General features: G+C 27.3%; 2 protein-coding genes across 2 annotated transcripts; both read right to left on the reverse strand.

The window, feature by feature from the left end:
* Positions 1-2,720: 2,720 nt before the first annotated feature.
* Positions 2,721-3,951, reverse strand: LOC145840504 (serine/threonine-protein kinase pim-1-like). The gene is made up of 2 exons (XM_082947792.1): positions 3,181-3,951; positions 2,721-2,915 (listed from the first exon to the last, which is right to left on the reverse strand). Exons 1-2 carry the CDS (start codon positions 3,949-3,951, stop codon positions 2,721-2,723), a joined length of 966 nt encoding a protein of 321 aa, XP_082803918.1.
* An 11,691-nt stretch (positions 3,952-15,642) lies between these two features.
* On the reverse strand, positions 15,643-20,951 carry LOC145840515 (serine/threonine-protein kinase pim-1-like). The gene is made up of 3 exons (XM_082947805.1): positions 20,544-20,951; positions 20,101-20,276; positions 15,643-15,844 (listed from the first exon to the last, which is right to left on the reverse strand). Exons 1-3 carry the CDS (start codon positions 20,949-20,951, stop codon positions 15,643-15,645), a joined length of 786 nt encoding a protein of 261 aa, XP_082803931.1.
* Positions 20,952-26,806: the final 5,855 nt, after the last annotated feature.

Consider the following 26,806-nt stretch of genomic DNA (forward strand, 5'->3'; position numbering starts at 1 on the left):
CTACTTGAGAAACATGTTTTGTTAATACAAGTTTGAATAATGGTAAACTGTCTTTTTTTTTCAATTTTACTTAAATAATACAACATTTGAATTACTTTATTACGAGCATATGACTTATATTAACTATATCAAACATATAATGTGAACGATAGTTAAAACGAGGACATATCATCCAAATTAAAACATAAACTTTTGAGTTACTTGTTTAGGTTTAAAAGTGACTAATCGTAATTTCTTACACAAACTTTAAATATATTAAAAAATAATACAGTTAGACTTTTTATATTAGATTCAAATGTTTTAAAATGTTGTGTTGCTAATTTTTTGCTTAAAGTAAATCAAAAAAGAATAAAACAATACCAACTAATTCAAAAGTATGTACGTTGTTACATTGACTTGCAGCTTTTTTAAGTAACTTTCGATTGAAAACTGCTTACCGAACACACTTTATAAAAAAATGCAGGCAAAAATGTTTAAAATAAATGAGGCATTCAGAAAAAAAGTACCAGTTTAAACCACAAAGTGAATAAAATAAGTAAACATAAATAAAATTTTGAATATTTATTTATTATTAAGAACATAGTTGTATGTTTTTAGGTTCAATGCTTTTCGTTTCTTTAAAACAAAATAGCTTTTACCTTAAAGGTACACTGGTGGCCATAATTGCGGCCCTTGCTTCAGGGAAATTTGTTTTTGATTAGGGTTTATTGAGCTAGAAAAAGCTGTGTTGTATGAAAATGCAAGCAAACATTTTACAGTATTTAAGTCATAGCTTTCAAGTTTACTTATTCAATGAATAATCACGTGACAATGGTTTAGATATTACTTTTCATTGGCACTTTCCAATGATATCGAGAACAGGATTGTTAATCAATTTTATAAATATAAACTCTTATTACTTCTTAACATAAAGAAATTCATTCAAATTATGATTCGGAAACGTTAAAGCTCTTTGTCAGCTATTGTAGATATATTTCCTGAAATCAAAAAAAAATCTGAAATAGTATTGACTAAACAGTTTTACGTGCAATCTAACATACAGAAAATACAATAAACCGCATAAAACTAACAAGACCCGCAGTAGCCGTTTGTTGTTTTACAATCTATTATTCTGGTATAGCATTAAAACAAGCTTAGGTGAAGAAACTTTTTGTCTAATCTAAAAAATTTTCTACTTATTAACTTTTACTGCAAAAGTAAACTATAAAAAAAATATTAGCATCTTATATTTGTACAAATATAAGATAATCTGTAACAAATCATCTTATATTTGTACAAATATAAGATAATCTGTAACAAATCCAAAAATAACTTAATTAGTCTAAAAATATAAAAATGAAATAAAGATTGTAAGACAATTATTGTTTGATAAAAATCTAAAAACCACTTAATTTTTTAGAATTTTGTGAATATTTAACCTGAAAACTATAAAAAATGATCAAAATTATAAAGTTTACGTTATGTGACCTCAAAAAATATCCAAAACCTTTGTTAGTAAACAAAATTTTTGTTGCACGGCAAACGTACACGGCTCATGTTATTGATGGTACCATTATTGGTAATTTCATGTAAAACATGATAAACTGCTTGTAAATTTAAGATTGCATGTTTTTAGTTATAACTCACTAACGAGTTTCAATAATAACGAAACCCGGATCTCAGTCTACCGAAAAAATCTAATATGATGATTGAAATGTCATCAAACCATCATGTTAACTCGAGCTTACTTCACGGTGTTTTAAAGTACAGATGAAGGCTGTTTGACTTCCGCCGATGATAAACTTAAATAGATATATATATATATATATATATATGTAGCATAAATATATACTAAAGCCATCTTAAAGTAAAAAGGTGTCATAAAGTAGGAATAAATTTGATAAAGCTTTTAAACAAAAGAGAACTCTTAGACAAGTTTTTATAAAATGCAATTTCATTACTAAAAAAATAATTTCTTTTTTAAAATTTAGGAAACATTCTACTTTAAATACTTAACAGTCATTACTTTATTTGTTGGATAGTTTATTAGACAGGATAAGAATTCACGCACAAAAGTTTTCGTCAAGAGATCTGGTATATAGAAAAACCACTCATTATATATCTATTTTGAGTTATAAAGCAGAGAAAAATATATTAACTTAAATTCAGAGTTATAAACTTCTAAAAATAAAACGAAACACTTGTTAATAGAGAATCAAAGTAGAATATTAATATCACCACATTTAGAAATAACTATAACATGATAATCTAAGTAAGTAAACAACCAAAGAAATAACTAAAATTTTTCTACTGAATAAAAATCTTTAAAGGAAGAAAATAAATAAAAAACTAGCTGAGATATTTTTATTTCATATATTCATAGTATTACTAAATCGACCAAGTACAAATAATATTTTACTTATCTAGTTCCAAAGAGCATTTAATACGTTATATAAATTCATAAAAAATGATTGGTCCTATCTAGTCAATTCATCAGCCAAAAATTGTCAAACACAAAAGTAAACAAAAGAAAATCATATAATAGTTCTTAGAAAAACAAAAGTTAAATTTAAAGTTTTCAAACAAAACAGGTCTACTAAACCAATAAAAAAGAAATGACAATAACTTGTGCTAAAGTTTTAGAAAACAAAAAACATTCACGATTTTAACATGATCGTCTTAAAAAATAACCTGTGAAAGAAATTGAAAATTTACCTGTACACTTACCTATCCAGAAAACATTAATCTCTTTCCTCCAACCAGGGATGCTGAAGGCTGTCTTTGAAAGTCAACCTGTCATCAGCTTCTTTTGTGAGCAGCCCCAGCAAAAAACTTTTGCACTTCTCGCTCACTTCTTTTTTGAATTCAACTTCTTTTTCAACAATATCCTCGTCGGTTTCGAAAGTGTGGCTGCCCTGCAGGCAGTAGAAGATCACCTAAATGGAAAAACAATAAATTGATAAAATAGATAAAAGAAATTAGCTTTAAAAAGAGATAAAGTTTAAAAGTACAAAATGAAACTAGTATGGCTTTTTGAAAAACGTTAAGAGTCAAAAAGGAACAATTAATTGAACATAAAATGATAAAAGACAGCACCCACTTGAAAAAATATAAGTTTCCTGAATAAGGGGGAATTAACCAGGTTGAAATGTAAATAAAGCAACAATAAATTAAAGAAGAATAAAAATATATTTAACAAACCTGAGCAACTCCCCATTCATCCACTTCCCTTCCCCTGCACTCCGTCTTTTCAACCTGCTGCGGAGTGATCATGCCGTCCGTGCCGCACGTGTGTCTTATAACAGGGTTTTCCCCCGCATCGACACTCACCGAGTGGCCGAAGTCTATCAGCTTGATCCGCTTGCTGTCCGGGTCGTACAGCACGTTGGACGGTTTCAGGTCCAGGTGGTAGACCCCCGCTCGGTTCATCTCCAACACCAGCTTGGACAGGAGAAGGTAGATGTCTTTGCTCTCTTCCTCGCCCAAACACCCGTCTTCTTGATAGTTGGTGTAATTGTAGAGGGTGATGAGCTTGCGGTCGTACTCTGTGATTGCGACAAAGTGATCGTCGTAGACGTACCAGTCCAGAACCTTCAGCACGGTCCCCATGCCGCCTTCCACTTCCACGAGTTCGGCTCGCTTTTGGCAGGCGACTTCTATCGGCGTCCCGTCCTCTTTGAGCAAACCATCCAGGTCATCCTCGTCGTCAAACTGCGCCCTTTTCACGACGACCTCCGTCCCGCAACCTCTAGTTTCGCCCACCCACAGCACGCTGCTATCGGTCTCGCACAGGTCCGCAACGACTCTGTATTTCGAGTGGAAAGTTCCCGAACTGCTGTTTCGCAGTTTTGTGTCGTCTATTGAAACTGTGGTGTTTTCTGGGGTGGTGTAAGACTGACTGGGCGTTATGCGAAGATCGGCGAGAGGTATGACGTCAGAACTATCAAAGTCGGCTGAATGTTCGGTTGACATATTCATTTTTAGTCTTATAAATTTGTTAGATATCTATAACTGTAAAATATTGTTTACAATATTGTTTATTTCTTCTTATTTTTTCTGTGTTGAAGTTTAAAATAGTATTTGTACTATCAATAAATAGTGTTTGAAGTTATTTATAGGGCAATAAGACATAATTAACTTTAATATTTTTAAATGATAATGATATTTAAAAATAACCTTTTATATTGTTTTATATAACTTTTTATTTTATAATTAATTTTTTTCTTAGCTGATTTAAAGTGTAAATCAATTTCTTAAGAGAAACTTCAGTTATAAGCAACATTTATATCTTAGTATTAAAATGATAACAGTACAAGTTTGTAAACTGTTTTAAAATAATAAATTGATTCATGTTAACCTAAAATATTTAAAAGCTTTAAACTTTATTACTCATAAGTTTATAAAATAACATTTACTAAATATAATAAATATTATTTCACATAGAGTTTTTATCTCATTTAATGCTGTTGTTGAACGATAAAAAAGCGTTCAAAAAGTTTGGTCCAAGGACCTGACATACGAAAAAATCTTTCAATTATCTAGTCATATACCACATGTTTTTACAACTTCTTACAAGCTAAAAAATAATGTTATTAATCTAAAAATTTTAAAACTTAATAAATAAAATACTCAATAAAATAGAAGAACAGAAAAGAAAATTAAACGAAAATTAACTAACTTATGTCTTTACTTAAAAAAGCATAATGTACTAAGAAGCGGTTTAATAAGATAACATGAAAATAAAGGTTAAGCCTATAACTTAAAAGATGAAAAATACAAGAAGAGAAAATTTTAAGACTTATAAGTTAATTTTAAATTAATTTAAATTAATTTATAAAACGAGAAAACAAAACTAATAGCGAACATGAAAATATTTCAATATAGGTCACAACTTTTTTAAATTTGGTTAAATTTGCTCAAGCTGAAAAACTTTCAAAATTTAATTTTTATTAGTATTAACATAGAAATAAGTACTGTAACATTTGTACACTATGCATTTAATTAGAAAAAAAAAACAAAACAAAAAAAAAACAATGAATAATTATAACATCAAAAATCTATCTTCTATTAAATTTTTCTTTAAAATACTTAAGCAAACTTTATAAAGCAAACAATGTAACTACAAAGATGCAAATAATATTTGCAAGCATTAAAAAAATTTTTTGGTTTCCTCAGAAAATTTATTACTTTATTATTAGTTAACTTGAGATAGTAATCTCAGCTTACCACTTATTTATCTGCGCAGGTCTCTGTTAAAAACTACATCTATCACTTAACTTTTACATGGAAATACTTGAAAAGCCATTGAAAACAAATTATACAGTAATCTTCCTTTATTCTACCAACATATGTTTCTGTGTGTCAACGAATCAACACACTTCAACTGGGTTCTGTAAAAAAATAATTACTGTAATGAGAGAATTGAAGCATAGAATAAAGTAGGTGTAATGAGTTCTAAAATATTGCTTCTACTCTTCGTATCAACAAACATCATTAAGAGATCCTCCAGGTACTTGCAGTAAAGTAGTGGGGAATGTATAACTGTTCAAAATATAGGTTTAATTGTTTGCTAACAAAAGATCCTAGTGAAGTAATTCGACTGGAATATAATTAAAAACAAATTATACAGTAATCTTCCTTTATTCTACCAACATATGTTTCTGTGTGTCAACGAATCAACACACTTTAGCTGGGTTCTGTAAAAAAATAATTACTGTAATGAGAGAATAGAAGCATAGAATAAAGTAGATGTATTGAGTTCTAAAATGTTGCTTCTTCTCTTCGTATCAACAAACATAATTAAGAGATCCTCCAGGTACTTGCAGTGAAGTATTGGGGAATGTATAACTGTTCAAAATATAGGTTTTATTGTTTGCTAACAAAAGATCCTAGTGAAGTAACTTCACTGGAATATAATTAAAAACAAATTATACAGTAATCTTCCTTTATTCTACCAACATTTTACTTGAAAAATAACCATATGTATAAAAAAGTTTGTAAAAATTGTATAGTCAGTTCAAAATAGTAATCTTAATAAGCAATGTAAAAAGTAGCCAGCTTAAAAATGTAGCAATTTAGACTAAGCCACAGTTATTTTAACCAAACAAATCAACTTTTTAATTGTAATTTTTGGGTGTTAGATAACAATTATTATTAACTCCCTAAACAAAAGTAGATAAACGAATAGCATTGATCCCTTAAGACCTTGATAATCACTATTTAATAAACAATTTTAAAGTTCCTCCTCGAGCTATCCAAAATGACATGGATTTTTAAAACATAATGGTAGCTTCGTCCATAATTTACTACTTTGGTAGGCTAGCAATTTGTGACACTTTTTGCTGTTGAATAAAGGTAGGAAATAATTTTTTTTTCAAGACCTCGTATGATAATTATGGATATTTTTAAGACTTTTAAAATAATCATTAAAGCTGGCTCGTAACATATTTTTGTGAAATTTAAACATAAAGAGACCTAATTCGTATGATTGCAGACTTACAACAGTAAATTGTTAAAATTCGGTTTTTAACTTTTTAACACTATCATCGTAATTTATATACTGTAAATATCAAAGTGCTCTGTTTATAAGAACATTGACATCATTTATACTATTTTTTTATTTCTAATCCCCAGCACAACAAACCATATCTAACATTGATCATAAAAAAAGAATAAAATATTATATATAATGCTTTTTAATTTAATAAATTTATTTTTGTATATAATACACCCAATGTTTTCTGCAAATTTGTTTTTATAGTTTCTATATGTTCAGACCAATTTAAACTTCTGTTTATAACTATTCCCAAATATTTATAACTATTTTTTTTGTGATAGCTTTACAGTTTTGATAATTGTTTACTTTTTTTTTATACTAAGATCTTTATATTTCCAACATTTATTTCTCGATTGATGTAGCAACATACTTCTGATTTTATCAAGGTCTAGTTTTTACCATTTCTAGTTTATTTACCATAAGCCAATCTGATAACTTACTAAGTTCTTTTATAAAATTTCTACTGTCATTTAGTTATGTATCTTCTGCATGGTTGCCACTGATCAAGCTGAGAAAAATTTCCTTACTTTTCCTAACTTTTTCCTGACTTTTTACAAAAATTTTCCTGACTTTTCTAAATCAAACTCTTGAAAAAAACTTATTCTGAAATAGATAATCTAACACTTAAACTGTATAAAGCTTTCAATCTAATTTTAATACAGATTAAAAACAACAGTTTTTTGCTGAATTCTATCACCAAACTTCCAGTACATCACTTAAACCATCTTTGTATGATTGATGTTTGTAATAAACAGCTCTATCAGCAAAATACTTGTATTATTACCTTATAAACAATTTTTTAGCATTTCCTAGCATAAATGTATCTAAATAAACAAACTTTAGTCAGACTTAGCATATAAGTTGTAAAACAACCTAGAAGTTAAAAATATCTAATAATAAAAAGTAATTACTTAAAACATGTTTTATTTATATAAATTGTTCACTTAGTTTAATAAAACACTACCCAAACTATTTAATATAAAATCCTTAAATTAAAACCCAATTAAAAAAGAATATACTTAAGTAACTGTAAAAATAAGACATTAAAAAGTAAACTCTATATCTGTTGTATAAAAAATTTCCTCTTATCATTTAGTATAAAATTTCTTACAAATAAATACACTCTTATTTACTTTAAAAACTAAGTTACTCTACAAAAAATACAAATAATAAGTAAACTTAATTTTGGCATATACCTCTCTTATAACTTATTTTATAAATTTAAAACATTAACATTATAAACAGGTAAAGTATACACATTAACTTGTTACATAAACTACTTAACTAACTGCTTAGTTATAAAGAACTCTATTATTTACTTGAACAAAAAACACTTTGATTCTAAAATTATGCTAGATAAACTTTTGTGTATATATCACAGTTTCACTATGGATGTGTCCTTGCTACAGATCATCAATACTAAAAAGCTTACAAAATCTGCTTGTTCAATATGTTAATAGAAAATTTTTGCAGTTTTATTAAGGATATTTAACTAATTTATACCAGGTGAAGGCATTGGAAATAATATTAAATATTTTTGAAAATTTTGGAATTTTTTTCTGACTTTAAATTAATTTATACCATTTGAAGGCTTTGGAAAACAAGGAATTTTGTAAATTTGAACTAACAAAATCTGACTTTTTTTAAAATTTTATCAAATTTCCTGACTTTTCCTGACTTTTATTCAAAACCCCCCATTTTTTCCTGACTTTTCCTGACTTTTGTAATTTTTATTAATTTTTCCTGACTTTTCCTGATTTCCTGACTTTTCCTGACCAAGTGGCAACCCTGCTTCTGTGAATAATTGTATAACATTGTATTATCTGTACAGTTCAGGACGTTAAGACTAGTATTATTCTGTAAGTCGTTTATATGTATTAGGAATAAAAACGGTCTTCGATCTGAGCCCTGTGGTGCCCTAACTTCAATTTTTCACGGATTGACTCAAATCCTCCATACCTAACAAACTGTTTCCTTCCATCTAGATATAAATAAATTAGTAGATGCATATTGTCTCTTACACCATAACATTCTAATTTCCTTAAAGAGATATTTCTACCTATACTATCATATGCTTTACTAAAATCCAAACAGATTGCACCAACTGCGTCTCCCTTATAAGAATTAGACAATCTCCCTTTTAAACATTCTTCCACAAATTCTGTAAACTTTTTATCGAGTATTTGTATATATTTAATTATTGGTGTTTTAGTTTCAAGTTTAAGAGTAAAATTGATGAAATAAAAAAACAAATATCACTATGATGCAGGGACGTAGCTAGCTCAAAAAAGTTACGAATCTGCAAAAATTAAAACATCTGAAATAACTCGTCATAACGTCCTAGCGGGAACACAGCAATTTAAACTACCTCTAATGTTATTGAATTTAATCTGAATAAATGCAGTTATGTTAATACATCAAAAATGGAATGTTGAGGTACGAGTGATAACTGTAAACAAGGCAATTTAATTTGCTTTACACCCTCTATGACTCTTTATGTCTTGCCATTTGTGTAAACCAAGAAAACATTCATTAAACGGTAGGAATTTTTATAGGTATTTTAAATATTGGTGACTTTCATTTACAGCAAATTTTCAAAAAGTAGTACCAAATTTTTTGATGACGTCTTTAACTTTACTTTTGGTAGTTTTGAAGCTTAAACTTGTAAAAAAAACAAAATTGCTGTCTAAGCCTATGACAAATTTACTTTCTTAGTTTTCTAAAATATGTAAATAATCATATCTGAAATGAAACAATTGAATAATACTAGACATTTCCCTATGTTAACAAAATTATAGAAATATTTTTTGTTATCATAAAGTTAAAATTTTTAATTCAAACACAAATTAAAAAAAATATTTAAAAAATTTTTCTTTTATAGTTTATTGATGAATTTAATTCATAAAAAAGTTTGAACTAATTATACATGAGTTATGTACTCCAATAAAAGCTACCTTTTTATAGTTTGAAATAAAGTTAACAGGGTGGCCATCAAACCTAAATGCTTATGGGAATCTTGGAATGTTATATAAAATCCTATAATGACTTGAAATTCTGATCACTTATTTTGTCTAAAAAAGTAAATAAGACTTGAATTTAAAAAAATATATTAAATTTTAAAAATTGAAAGAAGTTTAAAAAAAACTTTAGGAGCCACCTTTGGTACAGGAAGGGTGTAGATCACTTTGGTTACAAGTTGAAGTTTAATCTAAACTACAAGTATCTTTATACAGATTTTTTATACCGAAACAAATTGTAGATATAAAACATTAAAATAGGAGAGTACAGTAGGTTTTAATTGTCATCTTTTACTCTTTTTTAAATACTGAAAGGAATACTTCCTTAGAATTTGAGCAGGGTTGTCAAAACACCTGGAATCCAGGAACTTGACAGTTTAAACAAAAACTGGAAAAACCTTGAACTTTTGAAATTAAAAAATTTGAAAAAACTAGTGATTAAAAAAAAAGTCATCAAAAATCTGTAATTTTTAAACTACTTCTACATGTAAAATAAAATTTTTTTTATAAAACATGTTAACTTAAAGTCATCAATAATCTATAAAAGAAAAATTTTCATAGTCAATAGCTTAATTTGTGGTTGAATTTAAAATTATAACTTACACAAAAAAAATCAAGGTTGATAATTATATTTCTTTAATTTTGTTAACATAGTGAAATGTTTAGTATTGTTTAATTTCTGATACAATTATTTTTATATTTAAAAAAATAAACAAAGTGAATTTATCATAGGCCTAAACAGCAAATTTATTTTTTTTTACAAAGTTTAACCTTAATAACTACCCAAAGTAAAGTTAATGACATCATCAAAATATTGAGTACTTTTTTTTTTGCAAAATTGAGGCAATTAAAAGTACCCAATACTTAAAACTACCTTTAAAAAGTTAAAAAGTCCTACCCTTCATTCATATAATAAGTATAAAAAATCACCATTTAACTCAAAAACACTTATACTGTTTTGAAAATCAAACATTTAATGTAGTTAATAGTAACAACAAGTTATACAAATTTTTATAACATAAAATTGTATGATTTTGATTTTTGAAGCTACAGCTTCCTTTATAATCAATTTTGCATTGCAGCTTTTTGACAAAATAAAGCTATAATGCCCTAAATGTTACAATCTGGATGAATTTAATTCGTTTAATTTTTTTACGACACTAAAAATGCTAAAGAGTACATATATGTCAAAATTATCTCTCAGGAGTGCAAAATTAAGCATAAATGAATACTAAAAGCTAAGACAGCAGAGTTTTTTAAAGCTGAAAAAAAAGCAATTTTTTTCGCACATAAGTATACGTTTCTGTAGATTTGCAAATTAAACTGAAATAATTTCCCGTAGAATATCAAAATAGAATAAAACATTAGAATATTTTCATAGTTATTTTGTGGCCAACTAATTAGAATGAACCAGTAATTTTTTATCTAATACAAGAGTTTATAACAGGGTTTCCCAAATGGCTCCTTTTAAAGAAACTATGGCCCCATCCAACAATACTACTCAAAAAACTACCACAAGATTGCTACTATTTTTTTTTCAAAATTTTTTCCAGGTTTTCAAAATTTTTTCCATGTTTTTAAAAGTACTTATTTGTGGGTCTATTTTTAGTTTAAAGTTAAGTTTAAGGTAAGAAACTGTGTTAAATAGTATAAAAACACTGATAATATACTGAATAAATACTGTAAAGCTACTTATTATATGCTCTTAAAAAAAAATTTAATGATGACAAAGAAATTTCATTTATCTGATAAATTATAAGAGTCAAATCGAAATTTTACTACTGAAAATGAGAAAAATTTTTAAATTTCAGGTTTTTTTAGTGATTTTTGTTCAAAATTTCAAGTTTCTCCAGGTTTTATTTCTAATATTCTCGAATTCCAGGATTTTCCCGGTAAAGTTGCAATCCTGCTACCACCAGAGACCTGTTTTATTTGCTAATCATCTGCAAATCAAGAATATCTCGTGTAACTTTTAAAATTTTATCACTGCCAAAAATTTTAAAATTTTTGAGGGTAAAGTTGTTTAAATATGAAAACTAAATACTGAATTAGTAAAAACTGGAATGTATTTAGATATCGTTGTTAGAATTTTTTTTTAAGAAGAAAAAAAAATCTTGTGATTTTAGACAAAATTTTTTAGAATTAAAAAAAACCAGTTAGTTTGGCTTATGCTGAAGCTTCAAAGTTTTTTTGAGACTTGTATTCTTAGAGAACAGATTTAATCAATAAAAAAAGCAAATAAAAATATCATGTTCATGTTGCTAATATTATATTCAAATTGTTTTTTTAAGTACACATAAAATAGTGGTGAACCAGGGTTTCCACTATTTAAGGCAAACAATCCAGCTTAAGTGAACAAAGTTGGCACAAGTTACAATAAACTAGTTTGAATAAGTTAACAAAAAAATTCTTATTTATTAGTTTACACAAATAATTTACAAACATTTTTTTTTTCAAAAAAAAAACCTCAAAATTTTTAAGTAAAGGAAAATGACTTCATAAAAACACATAGGTTTAAGAATGAAATTATTTTTAGGCTAAAAACTAGATTGAGATTAAGGTAAGTATACAACCTGCCTGAACTTTTAAAAACAAAATCAAACAATCCTGAGTTTAAAAAAAAGTACAAAACATTTTAAGTTTTCGGGAAGTCTGAGTGTCAAGTAACCCTTTTTAACTCTCTTAAATTTTCTAAGCTTATTTAGAAACACATATGATTAGAATCAGCCTTTGTTTTTTTAGTCAAAGTTATTTATTTAAATATTTGTTTCCTCTGAAAATTCATAGCTCATGTAAGATCAAACTATTAAAATCTGTGAATTTATCGTCATTTCTAAAACGTTTCTAAAGGTCAGAATACATTAAAGTTCACTATATAAATTTTTTTTTAAACAAATCAATGATACCTAATGATAATTTCATGATTCTAGATAGAATGATAAAGAAATAGTTACATGTAATTTGACAGAATTTCACAGTATAGATAAAAAGTACTGTAAGAAAAAATGGCAAGGTTTGAATTATTTAACTACATTTAACAACATTCTCGTATGTGGAATTATTTGCGCCTGCATTTTGAATTTCTGTAAAAAAAGACTTGTAGCATGAAGTTATATATTTATTTTGTTAAAAAAAAAAGTTAGATAATTTTAAAGTAGTCTTAATTAGGGCTTATAGTTAGGCATCTATGCGAAACTTGTTAAAAATACTTACCTGTTGCTTTTTTATACTTTGTGAGCTTTTTTAACATGCAAAGATTTTCTTCTAACTATAAAAACTTTTTGAACATGCTAGAACTCTTTAAGGAAAAATAAATTGGACTATAATGGCATTATTGATACTTTTGTATGGACAGTTCTTAAATTAATAAAAAAAAAACTTTAGAAATACATATGTAAATTTTGAGATTCTTTTTGATTGTATATACAAGACAATGTTTATTTTTCAATTAACTTCAAGCTCAAAAAACCTGTATTTTTGTATAATAAGTTTTAAAACTAATCTGTTTATTCAAAGAACTATGTTATGAAAAAAAAAGAAAATATGTCAAAACAGCTATTATTGGAGGGTAAGCTGTTTAAATATAACTAATTACTTAACTAGTAGAAACTTGAAAATATTTAAGTTTGGTTATTAGAAACTATTTAAAAAAGAAAAATTATGTGATTTAGGATAAAACAATTTAGATTAAAAAAAATAGTTAGTTTTGGTTAAGCTGAAGCTTTAGAGTTTTTCTGAGTTGGCGTTGTTTGAGACTTTTATTCTTAAAGAAAATATTCAATCAAAATTGAATATATAAAACAAGTTTCAAATATCATTTGTAAATTGTTTTTTTTTTTTTTCAAATACACAAAAAAAAGGTAAACCAGGGTTTCCACACCTCTATAACAAAAAACCAGCTTGAGTGATTAAAACTAGCACAAATTACAATAAACTAGCCTAAACAAGTTAATAAAAATATGATATAAATTATTTTACACAAATGATTCGCAAACGTTGTTCTTAATCAAGTTAAACTACCTCAAAATTTTTAAATATAGAAAACTGACCTAATAAAAACACATTATTTTAGAAAGTTAGAAAACTTTAAGTCAAAAAAGGCCTGAGTTTAAAAAAAAAGTCTGAGTTTTTTTAAAGGTTCAAAACAGTCTAAATTTTCTTGATAGTTGAGAGTCCAAACCTTGTTTAATTTACTTAAACTTTTTAGTGTGTTTACAATCATACCTGGTTAATAACAGCCCTAGGTTTTGAAACTGCCCTCATAAGTCTAAGACTTTGTATTTTTAATTAAAGCTAACAGTTAAAGTATTTTATTTCTCCTGAAAATAGTTTAGCCATAAATATCAAACTATTAAAAACTGTCAATTGTTTTTCATAATGGGTCAAGACTTTTCTGAAGATCTGAAGACAATAAAGTTCACTATATAAGATTTTGCTTAATTATTTAAGAATACCATAATGTAACTTTTATGACTGTAGATATAATGACAAAAAATAGTCTTATAAAATTTGACAGAAATATACAGTAGAAATAAAAATATTTTTTTTCCATTATTAGAAGAACCTTTGAATTGTTTAACTTCATTCAAAAACATTCTTATCTATGGATTTAATTTAGCTTATACTTGGAATAAGGAACTTTTAATATAAACTGCAATGAATACCCTGACAAACTAATATATGTATTGTTTAAAATTGGCTAAGATTTTTTTCTGGCTTAGATTCAAAACAAGTTAGAAATATTCTGCTTAAATAACTTCATCGCTGCTTTTATAAAATATTGGATCAGTAAGAAAAAGACTAAACTTGAATTTGAAGTTAAAGTACATTTAATCAGTAAGACTTATAATTTATACTTCAAATCAAATTAAATAAAAACAAAATACTGTTTAAACTGTTAATCATGTCACTTCTATATCAATTTATTTGATTTTGGCTAAAACAACTATGACAAGGTGGTGTTATTGTAACCAAACAATAAAATAAAAAGGCCGGTCACTAGCCGAAATCGGCTATGTGTATTTGACATAGAAGAAATAAACAATAATAATCTTGAGTTATAAAAATAGTGATGCATGATTTGAGTTGTGTGGTATTTTGTTAGGCGGTGCGGAGATTTAAAAATACTTTTATTTTAATCAAATTTAAGAACTTTTAATATTACAACTAGATCAGTTTTCTAAAAAAAAATGTTTGTTTAAATATTAAAGTTACTATAACAAAATATATTTTTCCGTAAAAACTACAATTTAAAAATAAATATTACTTATTATTTATCAAGCAAAAGTTATTCTGTCCTGATCGAGTTACTAGTGCTCGAGCTCAACTTGTCACTACCTGTCTTTTTGATCTCACTTGTAGTAAATTTTTTAGCATGCAGGTTTAAAATTTTCTATTCACATAGTGCTTAAGTTTGTAAAGATTCACATAACAAGCATTATTTGGAGAACCATACCTAGTGCCATCATCACCAACATATAACTTCCTTCAAACCGCAGCCAAACTTTGCGAGTATTTTTTCTCTATCATTCTTACCATTTTCGTCTAAGCGTTGATTGTGATATCATAAAACTCGAAGCTGCTTAGAAAAATCACATGTCCTTTGGCACCAACGTATGCCCGAAACTACAGTCTTCTCTTCGAAAACCACGCAGGCTGAAGAAGACACGCTTGCTGCGGTCATTGGTGCAACTAGCTCAAACCTGTGATTTTTGCAGCTGAACTCGTGAAAAGAATAAAGAAGTAATGTTCTTAATCGTGAATGCCAGGTTGAACATTTTGCAAGAAAACCCGCAAACAGCGTAATATTTTCTGATATTGTCATATCTGCATTGCTTCATGAGAAAAAAGATTTCGAAGTTGTCAAGATCTAAAGCATTCAGCTGCATGAAATTTCTCCTATTGCCTCAAAAACCATCACAAATGATTACTTTGAAATTCTTTTGACCAAACTCTGCTCTGGTGAACTATAATCGGCTTGGTATTATCACTCACTTCTTTAAACATCTATTTGCACCTTTTGAAAAACGTTGAACTGCTCAATAGGTCTTTAAGAGTTGGAGACTTAAGACTAAATAATAGCAGCAACAGTTACACGAACTCCCTGCGTTCTTCGAATTTTTGGCTTAGCCATTGGTCAGCTGCACCAAACACTTGATCTTTAGAAGTGATGTAGAGCTCAGAACGTTTTAGTATTCTCGACATAACACTGCAAATGATTACCGAAAAGCTTTCACTATCAACTTCCGTTGAGAAGCAGCGTTCAAGTACTTGTAACAGCTCGTTTTTAGCACTTGACAGTTTGAAAATGTTTGCTAACTGATAAATGACACAATGACTTTCAATTACTTTCTAGTGATATTAAAGAAAATGTATAAAAATTTAGTAGAAATTTTATATTTTTGTATCTAATAACAAGTATGTATTTTAATGTCTATGTTTTATTCTAGAAATTCACTTAACCAAAGTAGTACGTAGGTTTGCTTGTTTTATTCAAATAAGTTTTAAATAAACACCGTTTGTTTAAAAAATGTTGTGAAACAAAATAAATATCATTATTTTAGATTACCTTTCGGTCTAGTTAACTATTCTTACGAAGTTTTAAAAGCATAGGTATGACATTATTATTTACTCTTTACTTAACAAGTTATCATTTGAATCTCCTATAACTGTTTATTATACAAACTAGTTTGTTTCTTAATTCGATTTAGCTTGTCTCAACTTATTCTAGCTACTCAAGTTCAAGGACCTAGTATAACTTTGAAGTTTGTGACCTTTGATAACTTAAAATAAAACTTTAATAAAATTATTCGACTTAGTTTGCTATTAGCTCAACAGTAATGTTTGACAAAAATCTCTGTCTGAATAACTATTTAGAATAACTATTTACAATAACTGTGTCATATAAAAATTAAAAGACAGCATTTCCAATTAATTAGTAAGCTATTTGAACTTCTATAAATTATAAATGTATATAAATGTGAACGATAACTAAAACGAGGACATATCATCCGAATTAAAACATAAACTTTTGAGTTACTTGTTTAGGTTTAAAAGTGACTAATCGCAATTTCTTACACAAAATTTAAAAATTTTAAAAAGTAATACAATTAGACTTTTTATATTAGATTCCAATGTTTTAAAATGTTGTGTTGCTAATTTTTTGCTTAAAGTAAATCAAAAAAGAGTAAAACAATACCAACTACTTCCAAAGTATGTACGTTGTTACATTGACTTGCAGCTTTTTTAAGTAACTTTCGATTGAAGACTGCTTACCGAACACATTTTATAAAAAAAATGCAGCGGCAAAAAATTTTTAGAATAAATGAGGCATTCAGAAAAAAAGTACCAGTTTTAACCACAAAGTGAATAAAATAAAAAAACATAAATAAAATTTCGAATAGTTATTTGTTATTAAGAACGTAGTTGAATGTTTTTAGCTTCAAACTTTTTTCGTTTCTTTAAAACAAGCTAATTTTTACCTTAAAGGTACACTGCTGGCCATATTTGCGACCCTTGCTTCACGGAAATTTGTTTTTGATTAGGTTTTAATGAGCTAGAAAAAGCTGTGTTGTATGAAAATGCAAGCAAACAGAGATTTTTACATACAAAAATATTTAAGTCGTAGCTTTCAAGTTTATTAAAACCATGAATAATCACGTGACATATGTTTTAGATGTTTTTAATTGGCACTTTCCAATGATATCGAGAACACGATTGTTAATCATATTTATAAATATAAACTCTTTTCATTCCTTAACATAAACGTTAACTTAAACAACAGAAATATTTGAGCTCTTTGTCAGCTAATGTAGATAAATTTCCTGAAATCAAAAAGTTTCTGAAATAGTATTGACTAAACAGTTTTACCTGAAATATAACATACAGAAAATACAATAAAATGCATAAAACTAACAAGACCCGCAGTAACCGTTTTATGTTTTACAATCTATTGTTAATTAAAATTATTAAATTAAAATTAATTAGCACTAAAATAAGTTTAGGTGAAGAACTTTTTTTTAGGTTAATCTAAAAAATTTTCCATTTAACAATTTTTACTGCAAAAGTAAATTATAAAAATAGTATTAATATCTCAACAAATAAGAGACAATCTGTAATAGAATCCTAAAATAACTTAATTAGTCTAAAAATATATAAATGGAATAAAGATTGTAAGAATAATGGAATAAAGATTGTATTGTTTTGAAAAAAATCAAAAAACCACTAAATTTTTTAGAATTTTGTGAATATTTAACCTGAAAACTATAAAAAAATTATCAAATTTTTAAAATTTACATAATTTGACCTCAAATATTTATTCAAAATTTTTGTTAATAAACATATTTTTGTTTCACGGCAAAGGTACAAAGCTGATGTTATTGAGGGTACCACTAATGGTAACTTAATGTAAAATATGATAAACTGCTTATAAATTAAAAACTGCATGTTTTCTGGTTTCAACTCACTGACAAGTTTCAATAATAACATAACCCAGGTCTTAGTCTAACGAAAAATTTTAATCTGATGATTGAACTGTTATGGTAAAACCTTTATGTTAACTTGAGCTTATTTCACGGTGTTTTAAAGTACAGATGAAGGCTGTTTAGGCTTCCGCTGATGATAAGTTAAAAACATATTTAAAACATAAATATATACTAAAGCCATCTTAAAGCAAGAATTTATCATAAAGTAGGAACAAGTTTGATATATCTTTATATCTTATAGAACTCTTAAACAAATTTTTATAAAATGAAATTTTATTACTACGGAATTCAATTCTAAATTAGTTTTAAGACTTAAGAAACATTATATTTTAAATATCTAATAGTCTTTACATTGTTTATTGGATAGTTTATTGAACACGATAAAAATTAAAGCAAAAAAGTCAACAGATCTGACGTGTAGAACGGCCTCTAACTATATTTATTTTGTGTTATAAAACTAAGAAAAAAGTATTAACTAACATTTAGAGTTTGTAAACTTCTAAAAATAAAACAAAACACTTGTTAATAGAGAATCAAAACACAATATTACATTTCTCTTAGAATACTTTATCATAAAGAAAAATTAAATTTCGTAGAACTAACCTTTGGTTAGAGTTATAAATTAAACCTGTTTACTAGTTTTTAATTGTATATAGATATAAATAAATATCAAAACTAGTAGAAATAGTCATAAGAAGATAATTTAAGTACAGTAACCTCTCGCTTATTTACGCACATTGTGTCCACAGAAAAAGTACGTAAAGATACGAGAGATCGTAAAGATACGAGAGGTACCAAAAATATTTTCTATAATGACTGTTATTTGATAGTGCTTCTAGTTAAAAGCAGACTGAGGACTTCCCCCCTATTAACAACTTGTTTATATAATTTAGAAATATGAAAGCAAAAGATAATCAAACAATAAAGAAAACAAAAGATATACCTGACTTATTCAATACTTAAGATTTATATTCTATTCTACTTAGCAAATTGCTGTGCAAAGCAAGTGTTACAGAAGAAGAACTTAAACTAAAAAAAAACGTCAAATGAAAATTAGTGATATGTTTACTAAAAAAACAACAATTTAGAGTTGTTTTAAGTGTGAGCTCTATATTTATCAAGTATCACTGCTACTTTTTGCTAGGAAGTTTTATTAAATTACTTTTTATATGTTTATTCATATATAGGGCAAGAATCTAGCCCTAAGAATATGCCGCAAGAGTACTGTATTATTTATTTGTGTTACAAACTCTAATCATTTCATTATACTTCATTATATAACAAAGTCATATTTCTTTCAGATTTTTAATTTAATCTCTTATTGCTAACAAAATTCTGATATACTGAGGTAAAACTAAATGTTTATCAATTAGTCAAGGAACATAAGTTTACAAAGTATAAAGATATAGAGAGGTGAGTTAGTATTTTAAAACATATTTTATATTAAAAATATACAATAAACCTAATTTGTACAATCTTAAATAAAAGTAAAATTTTCATTGTTTGAGTTTTTTAGAATTCTAAAATGCGTAACTAAACGAGAGTGCGTAACGTCACGAGTGCGTAAAGATGCGAGAGGTTACTGTAAGTAAACAGCCAGAGAAGTAACTATAATTTTTCTACTGAAATAAATTCTTTATAGGAAGAATATAAAAACAAAACTAGCTGAGTTATTTTAATAGTAGACCATGTACAACTAATATTTCATTTATCTAGTTCCAAAAAGCATTAAGTACCTTATAAAAATTCATAAAAAGTTATTGGTACTACATATACAATTCATCAGCCAAAGATTGTCAAACACAAAAGTAAAGAAAAAAAAATTATAAAATAGTTCTTAGAAAAGTAGAAATTAAGTTTAAATTTTAAGTTGTTGGATTGGTATTCAAAGAAAATAAGTCTACTTAACCAATAGAAAGAAATGACAATAACTTGTGCTAAAATTTTAGAAAAAAAAAACATTCACGATTTTAACATGATCGTCTTAAAAAATCACCTATGAAAGAAATCAAAAATTTACCTGAGCACTCTTCCACACAAACAATATTAATCTCTTTTCTCCAACCAGGGATGCTGAAGGCTGTCTTTGAAAGTCAACCTGTCATCAACTTCTTTTGTGAGCAGCCCCAGCAAAAAACTTTTGCACTTCTCGCTCACTTCTTTTTTGAATTCAACTTCTTTTTCAACAATATCCTCGTCGGTTTCGAAAGTGTGGCTGCCCTGCAGGCAGTAGAAGATCACCTAAATGGAAAAACAATAAATTGATAAAATAGATAAAAGAAATTAGCTTTAAAAAGAGATAAAGTTTAAAAGTACAAAATGAAACTAGTATGGCTTTTTGAAAAACGTTAAGAGTCAAAAAGGAACAATTAATTGAACATAAAATGATAAAAGACAGCACCCACTTGAAAAAATATAAGTTTCCTGAATAAGGGGGAATTAACCAGGTTGAAATGTAAATAAAGCAACAATAAATTAAATAAAAAAAATAACAACTATTTAACAAACCTGAGCAACTCCCCATTCATCCACCTCCCTTCCCCTGCACTCCGTCTTTTCAACCTGCTGCGGAGTGATCATGCCGTCCGTGCCGCACGTGTGTCTTATAACAGGGTTTTCCCCCGCATCGACACTATCCGAGTGGCCGAAGTCTATCAGCTTGATCCGCTTGCTGTCCGGGTCGTACAGCACGTTGGACGGTTTCAGGTCCAGGTGGTAGACCCCCGCTAGGTTCATCGCCAAGACCAGCTTGGACAGGAGAAGGTAGATGTCTTTGCTCTCTTCCTCGCCCAAACACCCGTCTTCTTTATAGTTGGTGTGATTGTAGAGGGTGGTGAGCTTGCGGTCGTACTCTGTGATTGCGACAAAGTAGTCGTCGTACACGTACCAGTCTAGAACCTTCAGCACGGTTCCCATGCCGCCTTCCACTTCCACGTGTTCGGCTCGCTTTTAGCAGGCGACTTCTATCGGCGTCCCGTCCTCTTTGAGCAAACCATCCAGGTCATCCTCGTCGTCAGAAAATTTATTACTTTATTATTAGTTAACTTGAGATAGTAATCTCTGCTTACCACTTATTCATCTGCGTAGGTCTCTATTAAAAACTACATCTATCACTTAACTTTTATATGGAAATACTTGAAAAACAATTAAAAACAAATTATACTGTAATCTTCCTTTATTCTACCAACATATGTTTCTGTGTGTCAACGAATCAAAACACTTCAACTGGGTTCCATAAAAAAAATAATTACTGTAATGAGAGAATAGAAGCATAGAATAAAGTAGGTGTAATGAGTTCTTAAATGTTGCTTCTACTCTTCGTATCAACAAACATCATTAAGAGATCCTCCAGATACTTGCAATTAAGTAGTGGGGAATGTATAACTGTTCAAAATATAGGTTTAATTGTTTGCTAACAAAAGATCCTAGTTAAGTAACTTCACTGGAATATAATTAAAAATAAATTATACAGTAATCTTCCTATATTCTACCAACATTTTACTTGAAAAATAACCATATGTAAAGTTTGTAAAAATTGTATAGTCAGTTCAAAATAGTAATCTTAATAAACAATGTGAAGAGTAGCCAGTTAGAAAATGCTGCAACTTAGACTGAGCCGCTGTTATTTTGATCAAACAAATCAACTTTTGAATTAAAATATTTGGGTGTTATATAACAATTGTTATCAACTCCCTAAACAAAAGTAGATAAACTAATAGCAACGATCCCCTAATACCTTGATAATCACAAATTAATAAACAATTTAAAAATTCCTCCTCGAGCTATCCAAAATAACATGGATTTTTAAAACATAATAGTAGCTCAGTCCATAATTTACTACTTTGGTAGGCTAGCAATTTGTGACCCTTTTTGCTGTTGAATAGAGGCAGAAAAAATTTTTTTTTTCAAGACCTCGTATGATAATTATGGATATTTTTAAGACTTTTAAAATAATCATTAAAGCTGGCTCGTAACATATTTTTGTGAAATTTAAACATAAAGAGACCTAATTCGTATAAATACAGACTTACAACAGTAAATTGTTTAAGTTCGGTTTTTAACTTTTTATCACATCGTAATTCATATACTGTAAATATCAAAGTGCTCTGTTTATAAGAACATTGATATCATTTATACTATTTTTTTATTTCTAATCCCCAGCACAACAAACCATATCTAACATTGATCATAAAAAAAGAATAAAATAGTAAATATAATGCTTTTTAATTTAATAAATATCTATTTGTATATAATACACCCAATGTTTTCTGCAAATTTGTTTTTATAGTTACTATATGTTCAGACCAATTTAAACTTCTATCTATAACTATTCCCAAATATTTATAACCATTTGTTTTTTTTTTGTGATAGCTTTACAATTTTGGTAATTGTTTACTTTTTTTTTATACTAAGATCTTTATATTTCCAACATTTATTTCTCGATTGATGTAGCAACATACTTCTGGTTTTATCAAGGTCTAGTTTTTACCATGTCTAGTTTATTTACCATAAGCCAATCTGATAACTTACTAAGTTCTTTTTTAAAATTTCTACTGTCATTTAGTTATGTATCTTCTGCATGGTTACCACTGATCAAGCTGAGAAAAATTTCCTGACTTTTCCTGACTTTTTCCTGACTTTTTACTAAAATTTTCCTGACTTTTCTAAATCAAACTCTTAAATTAAACTTATTCTGAAATACATAATCTAACACTTAAACTATATAAAGCTTTCAATCTAATTTTAATACAGATTAAAAACAACATTTTTTTGCTGAATTCTATCATCAAACTTCCAGTACATCACTTAAACCATCTTTGTATGATTGATGTTTGTAATAAACAGCTCTATCAGCAAAATACTTGTATTATTACCTTATAAACAATTTTTTAGCATTTCCTAGCATAAATGTATCTAAATAAACAAACTATAGTCAGACTTAGCATATAAGTTGTAAAACAACCTAGAAGTTAAAAATATCTACTAATAAAAAGTAATTACTTAAAACATGTTTTATTTATATAAATTGTTCACTTAGTTTAATAAAATACTACCCAAACTATTTAATATAAAATCCTTAAATTAAAACCCAATTAAAAAAAAATATACTTAAGTAACTGTTAAAATTAACTCTATATCTGTTGTATAAAATTTTTCTTCTTATCATTTAGTATAAAATTTGTAACAAATAAATATACTCTTATTTACTTTAAAAACTTAAGTTACTCTACAAAAATACAAATAATAATTAAACTTAATTTTGGCATAATTATTTTATAAATTTAAACAACTATGAAAAAATTATAATGAGGTAAAGTATACACATTAACTTGTTACATAAAATACTTAACTAACTGCTTAGTTATAAAGAACTCTATTATTTACTTGAACAAAAAACACTTTGGTTCTAAAATTATGCTAGATAAACTTTTGTGTATATATCACAGTTTCACTATGGATGTGTCCTTGCTACAGATCATCAATACTAAAAAGCTTAAAAATCTGCTTGTTCAATAGGTTAATAGAAAATTTTTGCAGTTTTATTAAGGATATTTAACTAATTTATACCAGGTGAAGGCATTGGAAATAAAATTAAGTATTTTTGAAAATTTTGGAATTTTTTCTGACTTTTAATTTATTTTTACCATTTGAAGGCTTTGAAAAACAAGGAATTTTGTAAATTTAAACTAACAAAATCTGACTTTTTTAAAAATTTTATCAAATTTCCTGACTTTTATTCAAAACCCCCCATTTTTTCCTGACTTTTCCTGACTTTTGTAAATTTTTTTAATTTTTCCTGACTTTTCCTGATTTCCTGACTTTTTCTGACCAAGTGGCAACCCTGCTTCTGTGAATATTTTGTATAACATTGTATTATCTGTACAGTTCAGGACGTTAAGACTAGTATTATTCTGTAAGTCGTTTAGATGTATTAGGAATAAAAATGGTCTTTGATCTGAGCCCTGTGGTGCCCTAACTTCAATTTTTCACGGATTGACTCAAATCCTCCATACCTAACAAACTGTTTCCTTCCATCTAGATATAAATAAATTAGTAGATGCATATTGTCTCTTACACCATAACATTCTAATTTCCTTAAAGAGATATTTATACCTATACTATCATATGCTTTACTAAAACCACCAACTTTTTGCACCAACTGCTTCTCCCTTAAAAAAATTAGACAGTCTCCTTTTTAAACATTCTTCCACAAATTCTGTAAACTTTTTTTTAAAGTATTTGTATATATTTAATTATTGATGTTTTAGTTTCAAGTTTAAGAGTAAAATTCATTAAATAAAAAACAAATATCACTATGATGCAGGGACGTAGCTAGCTCAAAAAAGTTACGAATCTGCAAAAATTAAAACATCTAAAATAGCTGGTCATAACGTCCTAGCGGGAACACAGCAATTTAAACTACCTCTAATGTTATTGAATTTAATCTGAAAAAATGCAGTTATGTTAATACATCAAAAATGGAATGTTGAGGTACGAGTGATAACTGTATACAAGTCAATTTAATTTGCTTCACACCCCCTATGACTCTTTATGTCTTGCCAATTGTTTAAACCAAGAAACCATTCATTAAACGGTAGGAATTTTTATAGGTAGTTTTAAATATTGGCGACTTTCATTTGCAGCAAACTTGCAAAAAATAGCACCAAATTTTTTGATGACGACATTAACTTTACTTTGGGTAGATTGAAGCTTAAACTTGTAAAAAAAAAACAAAACTACTGTCCAAGTCTATGACAAATTCACTTTCTTAGTATTCTAAAATATGTAAATAATCATATCTGAAATAAAACAATAGAATAATACTAGACATTTCCCTATGTTAACAAAATTATAGAAATATTTTTTGTTATCATAAAGTTACAATTTTAAATTCAAACACAAATTAAAAAAAATATTTTTAAAACTTTTCTTTTATAAAAATTTAATTCATAAAAATTTTTTAACTAGTTATACATGAGTTATGTACTTCAATAAACGCTACCTTTTTATAGTTTGAAATAAAGTTAACAGGGTGGCCATCAAACCTAAATGTTTATGGGAATCTTGGAATGTTATATAAAATCTTAGAATGACTTGAAATTCTGATCACTTATTTTGTCTAAAAAAGTAAATAAGACTTGAATTTATAAAAAGTATATTAAATTTGAAAAATTGAAAGAAGTTTAAAAAAAACTTTAGGTGCCACCTTTGGTACAGGGAGGGTGTAGATCACTTTAATTACAAGTTGATGTCACTTTATGAAGTTTAATCTAAACTACAAGTATCTTTATACAGATTTTTTATACCGAAACAAATTTTAGATTAAAAAATTAAAATAGGAGAGTACAGTAGTTGTCATCTTTTACTCTTTTTTAAATACTGAAAGGAATACTTCCTTAGAATTTGAGCAGGGTTGCCAAAACACCTGGAATCCAGGAACTTGACAGTTTAAACAAAAACTGGAAAAACCTTGAACTTTTGTTATTAAAAAATTTGAAAAAATCTAGTGATTAAAAAAAAAGTCATCAAAAATCTGTAATTTTTAAACTACTTCTACATGTAAAATAATAAAATATTTATAAAATATGATAACTTAAAGTCATCAATAATCTATAAAAGAAAAATTTTCAAAGTCAATAGCTTAATTTGTGGTTGAATTTAAAATTGTAACTTACACAAAAAATATCAAGGTTGAAAATTATATTTCTTTAATTTTGTTAACATAGTGAAATGTTTAGTATTGTTAAATTTCTGATACAATTATTTTTATATTTAGAAAAATAAACAAAGTAAATTTATCATAGGCCTAGACAGCAAATTTATTTTTTTACAAAGTTTAACCTTAATAACTACCCAAAGTAAAGTTAATGACATCATCAAAATATTGAGTACTTTTTTTTTGAAAAATTGAGGCAATTAAAAGTACCCAATACTTAAAACTACCTTTAAAAAGTTAAAAACTCCTACCCTTCATTCATATAATAAGTATAAAAAATCACCATTTAACTCAAAAACACTTTTACTGTTTTGAAAATCAAACATTTAATGTAGTTAATGGTAACAACAAGTTATGCAAATTTTTATAACATAAAATTGTATGATTTTGATTTTTGTAGCTACAGCTTCCTTTAGAATCAATTTTGCATTGCAGCTTTTTGACAAAATAAAGCTTTAATGCCCTAAATGTTACAATCTGGATGAATTTAATTCGTTCAATTTTTTTACGACACTAAAAACGCTAAGAGTACATATATGTCGAAATTATCTCTCAGGAGTGCAAAATTAAGCATAAATGAATACTAAAAGCTAAGACAGCAGAGTTTTTTAAAGCGGAAATAAAAGCAAGTTTTTTCGCACATAAGTATACGTTTCTGTAGATTTGCAAATTAAACTGAAATAATTTCCTGTAGAATATCAAAATAGAATAAAACATTAAAAGATTTTCATAGTTATTTTGTGGCTAACTAGTTAGAATGAACCAGTAAGTTTTTATCTAATACAAGAGTTTAACCAGGGTTTCCCAAACTTTTTTTTCAATCGGCTCCTTTTAAAGAAACTATGGCCCCATCCAACAATACTACTCAAAAAACTACCACAAGATTGCCACTATTTTTTTTTCAAAATTTTTTCCAGGTTTACCAAATTTTTTCCATGTTTTTAAAAGTACACATTTGTTGGTCTATTTTTAGTTTAAAGTTAAGTTTAAGGTAAAACATTGTGTTAAATAGTATAAAAACACTGATAAGATACTGTAAAGCTACTTATTATAT

The sequence above is a fragment of the Thalia democratica genome, chromosome 1 (genome assembly GCF_965202585.1).
Source record: "Thalia democratica chromosome 1, ktThaDemo2.hap1.1, whole genome shotgun sequence".
Lineage (NCBI taxonomy): Eukaryota > Metazoa > Chordata > Thaliacea > Salpida > Salpidae > Thalia > Thalia democratica.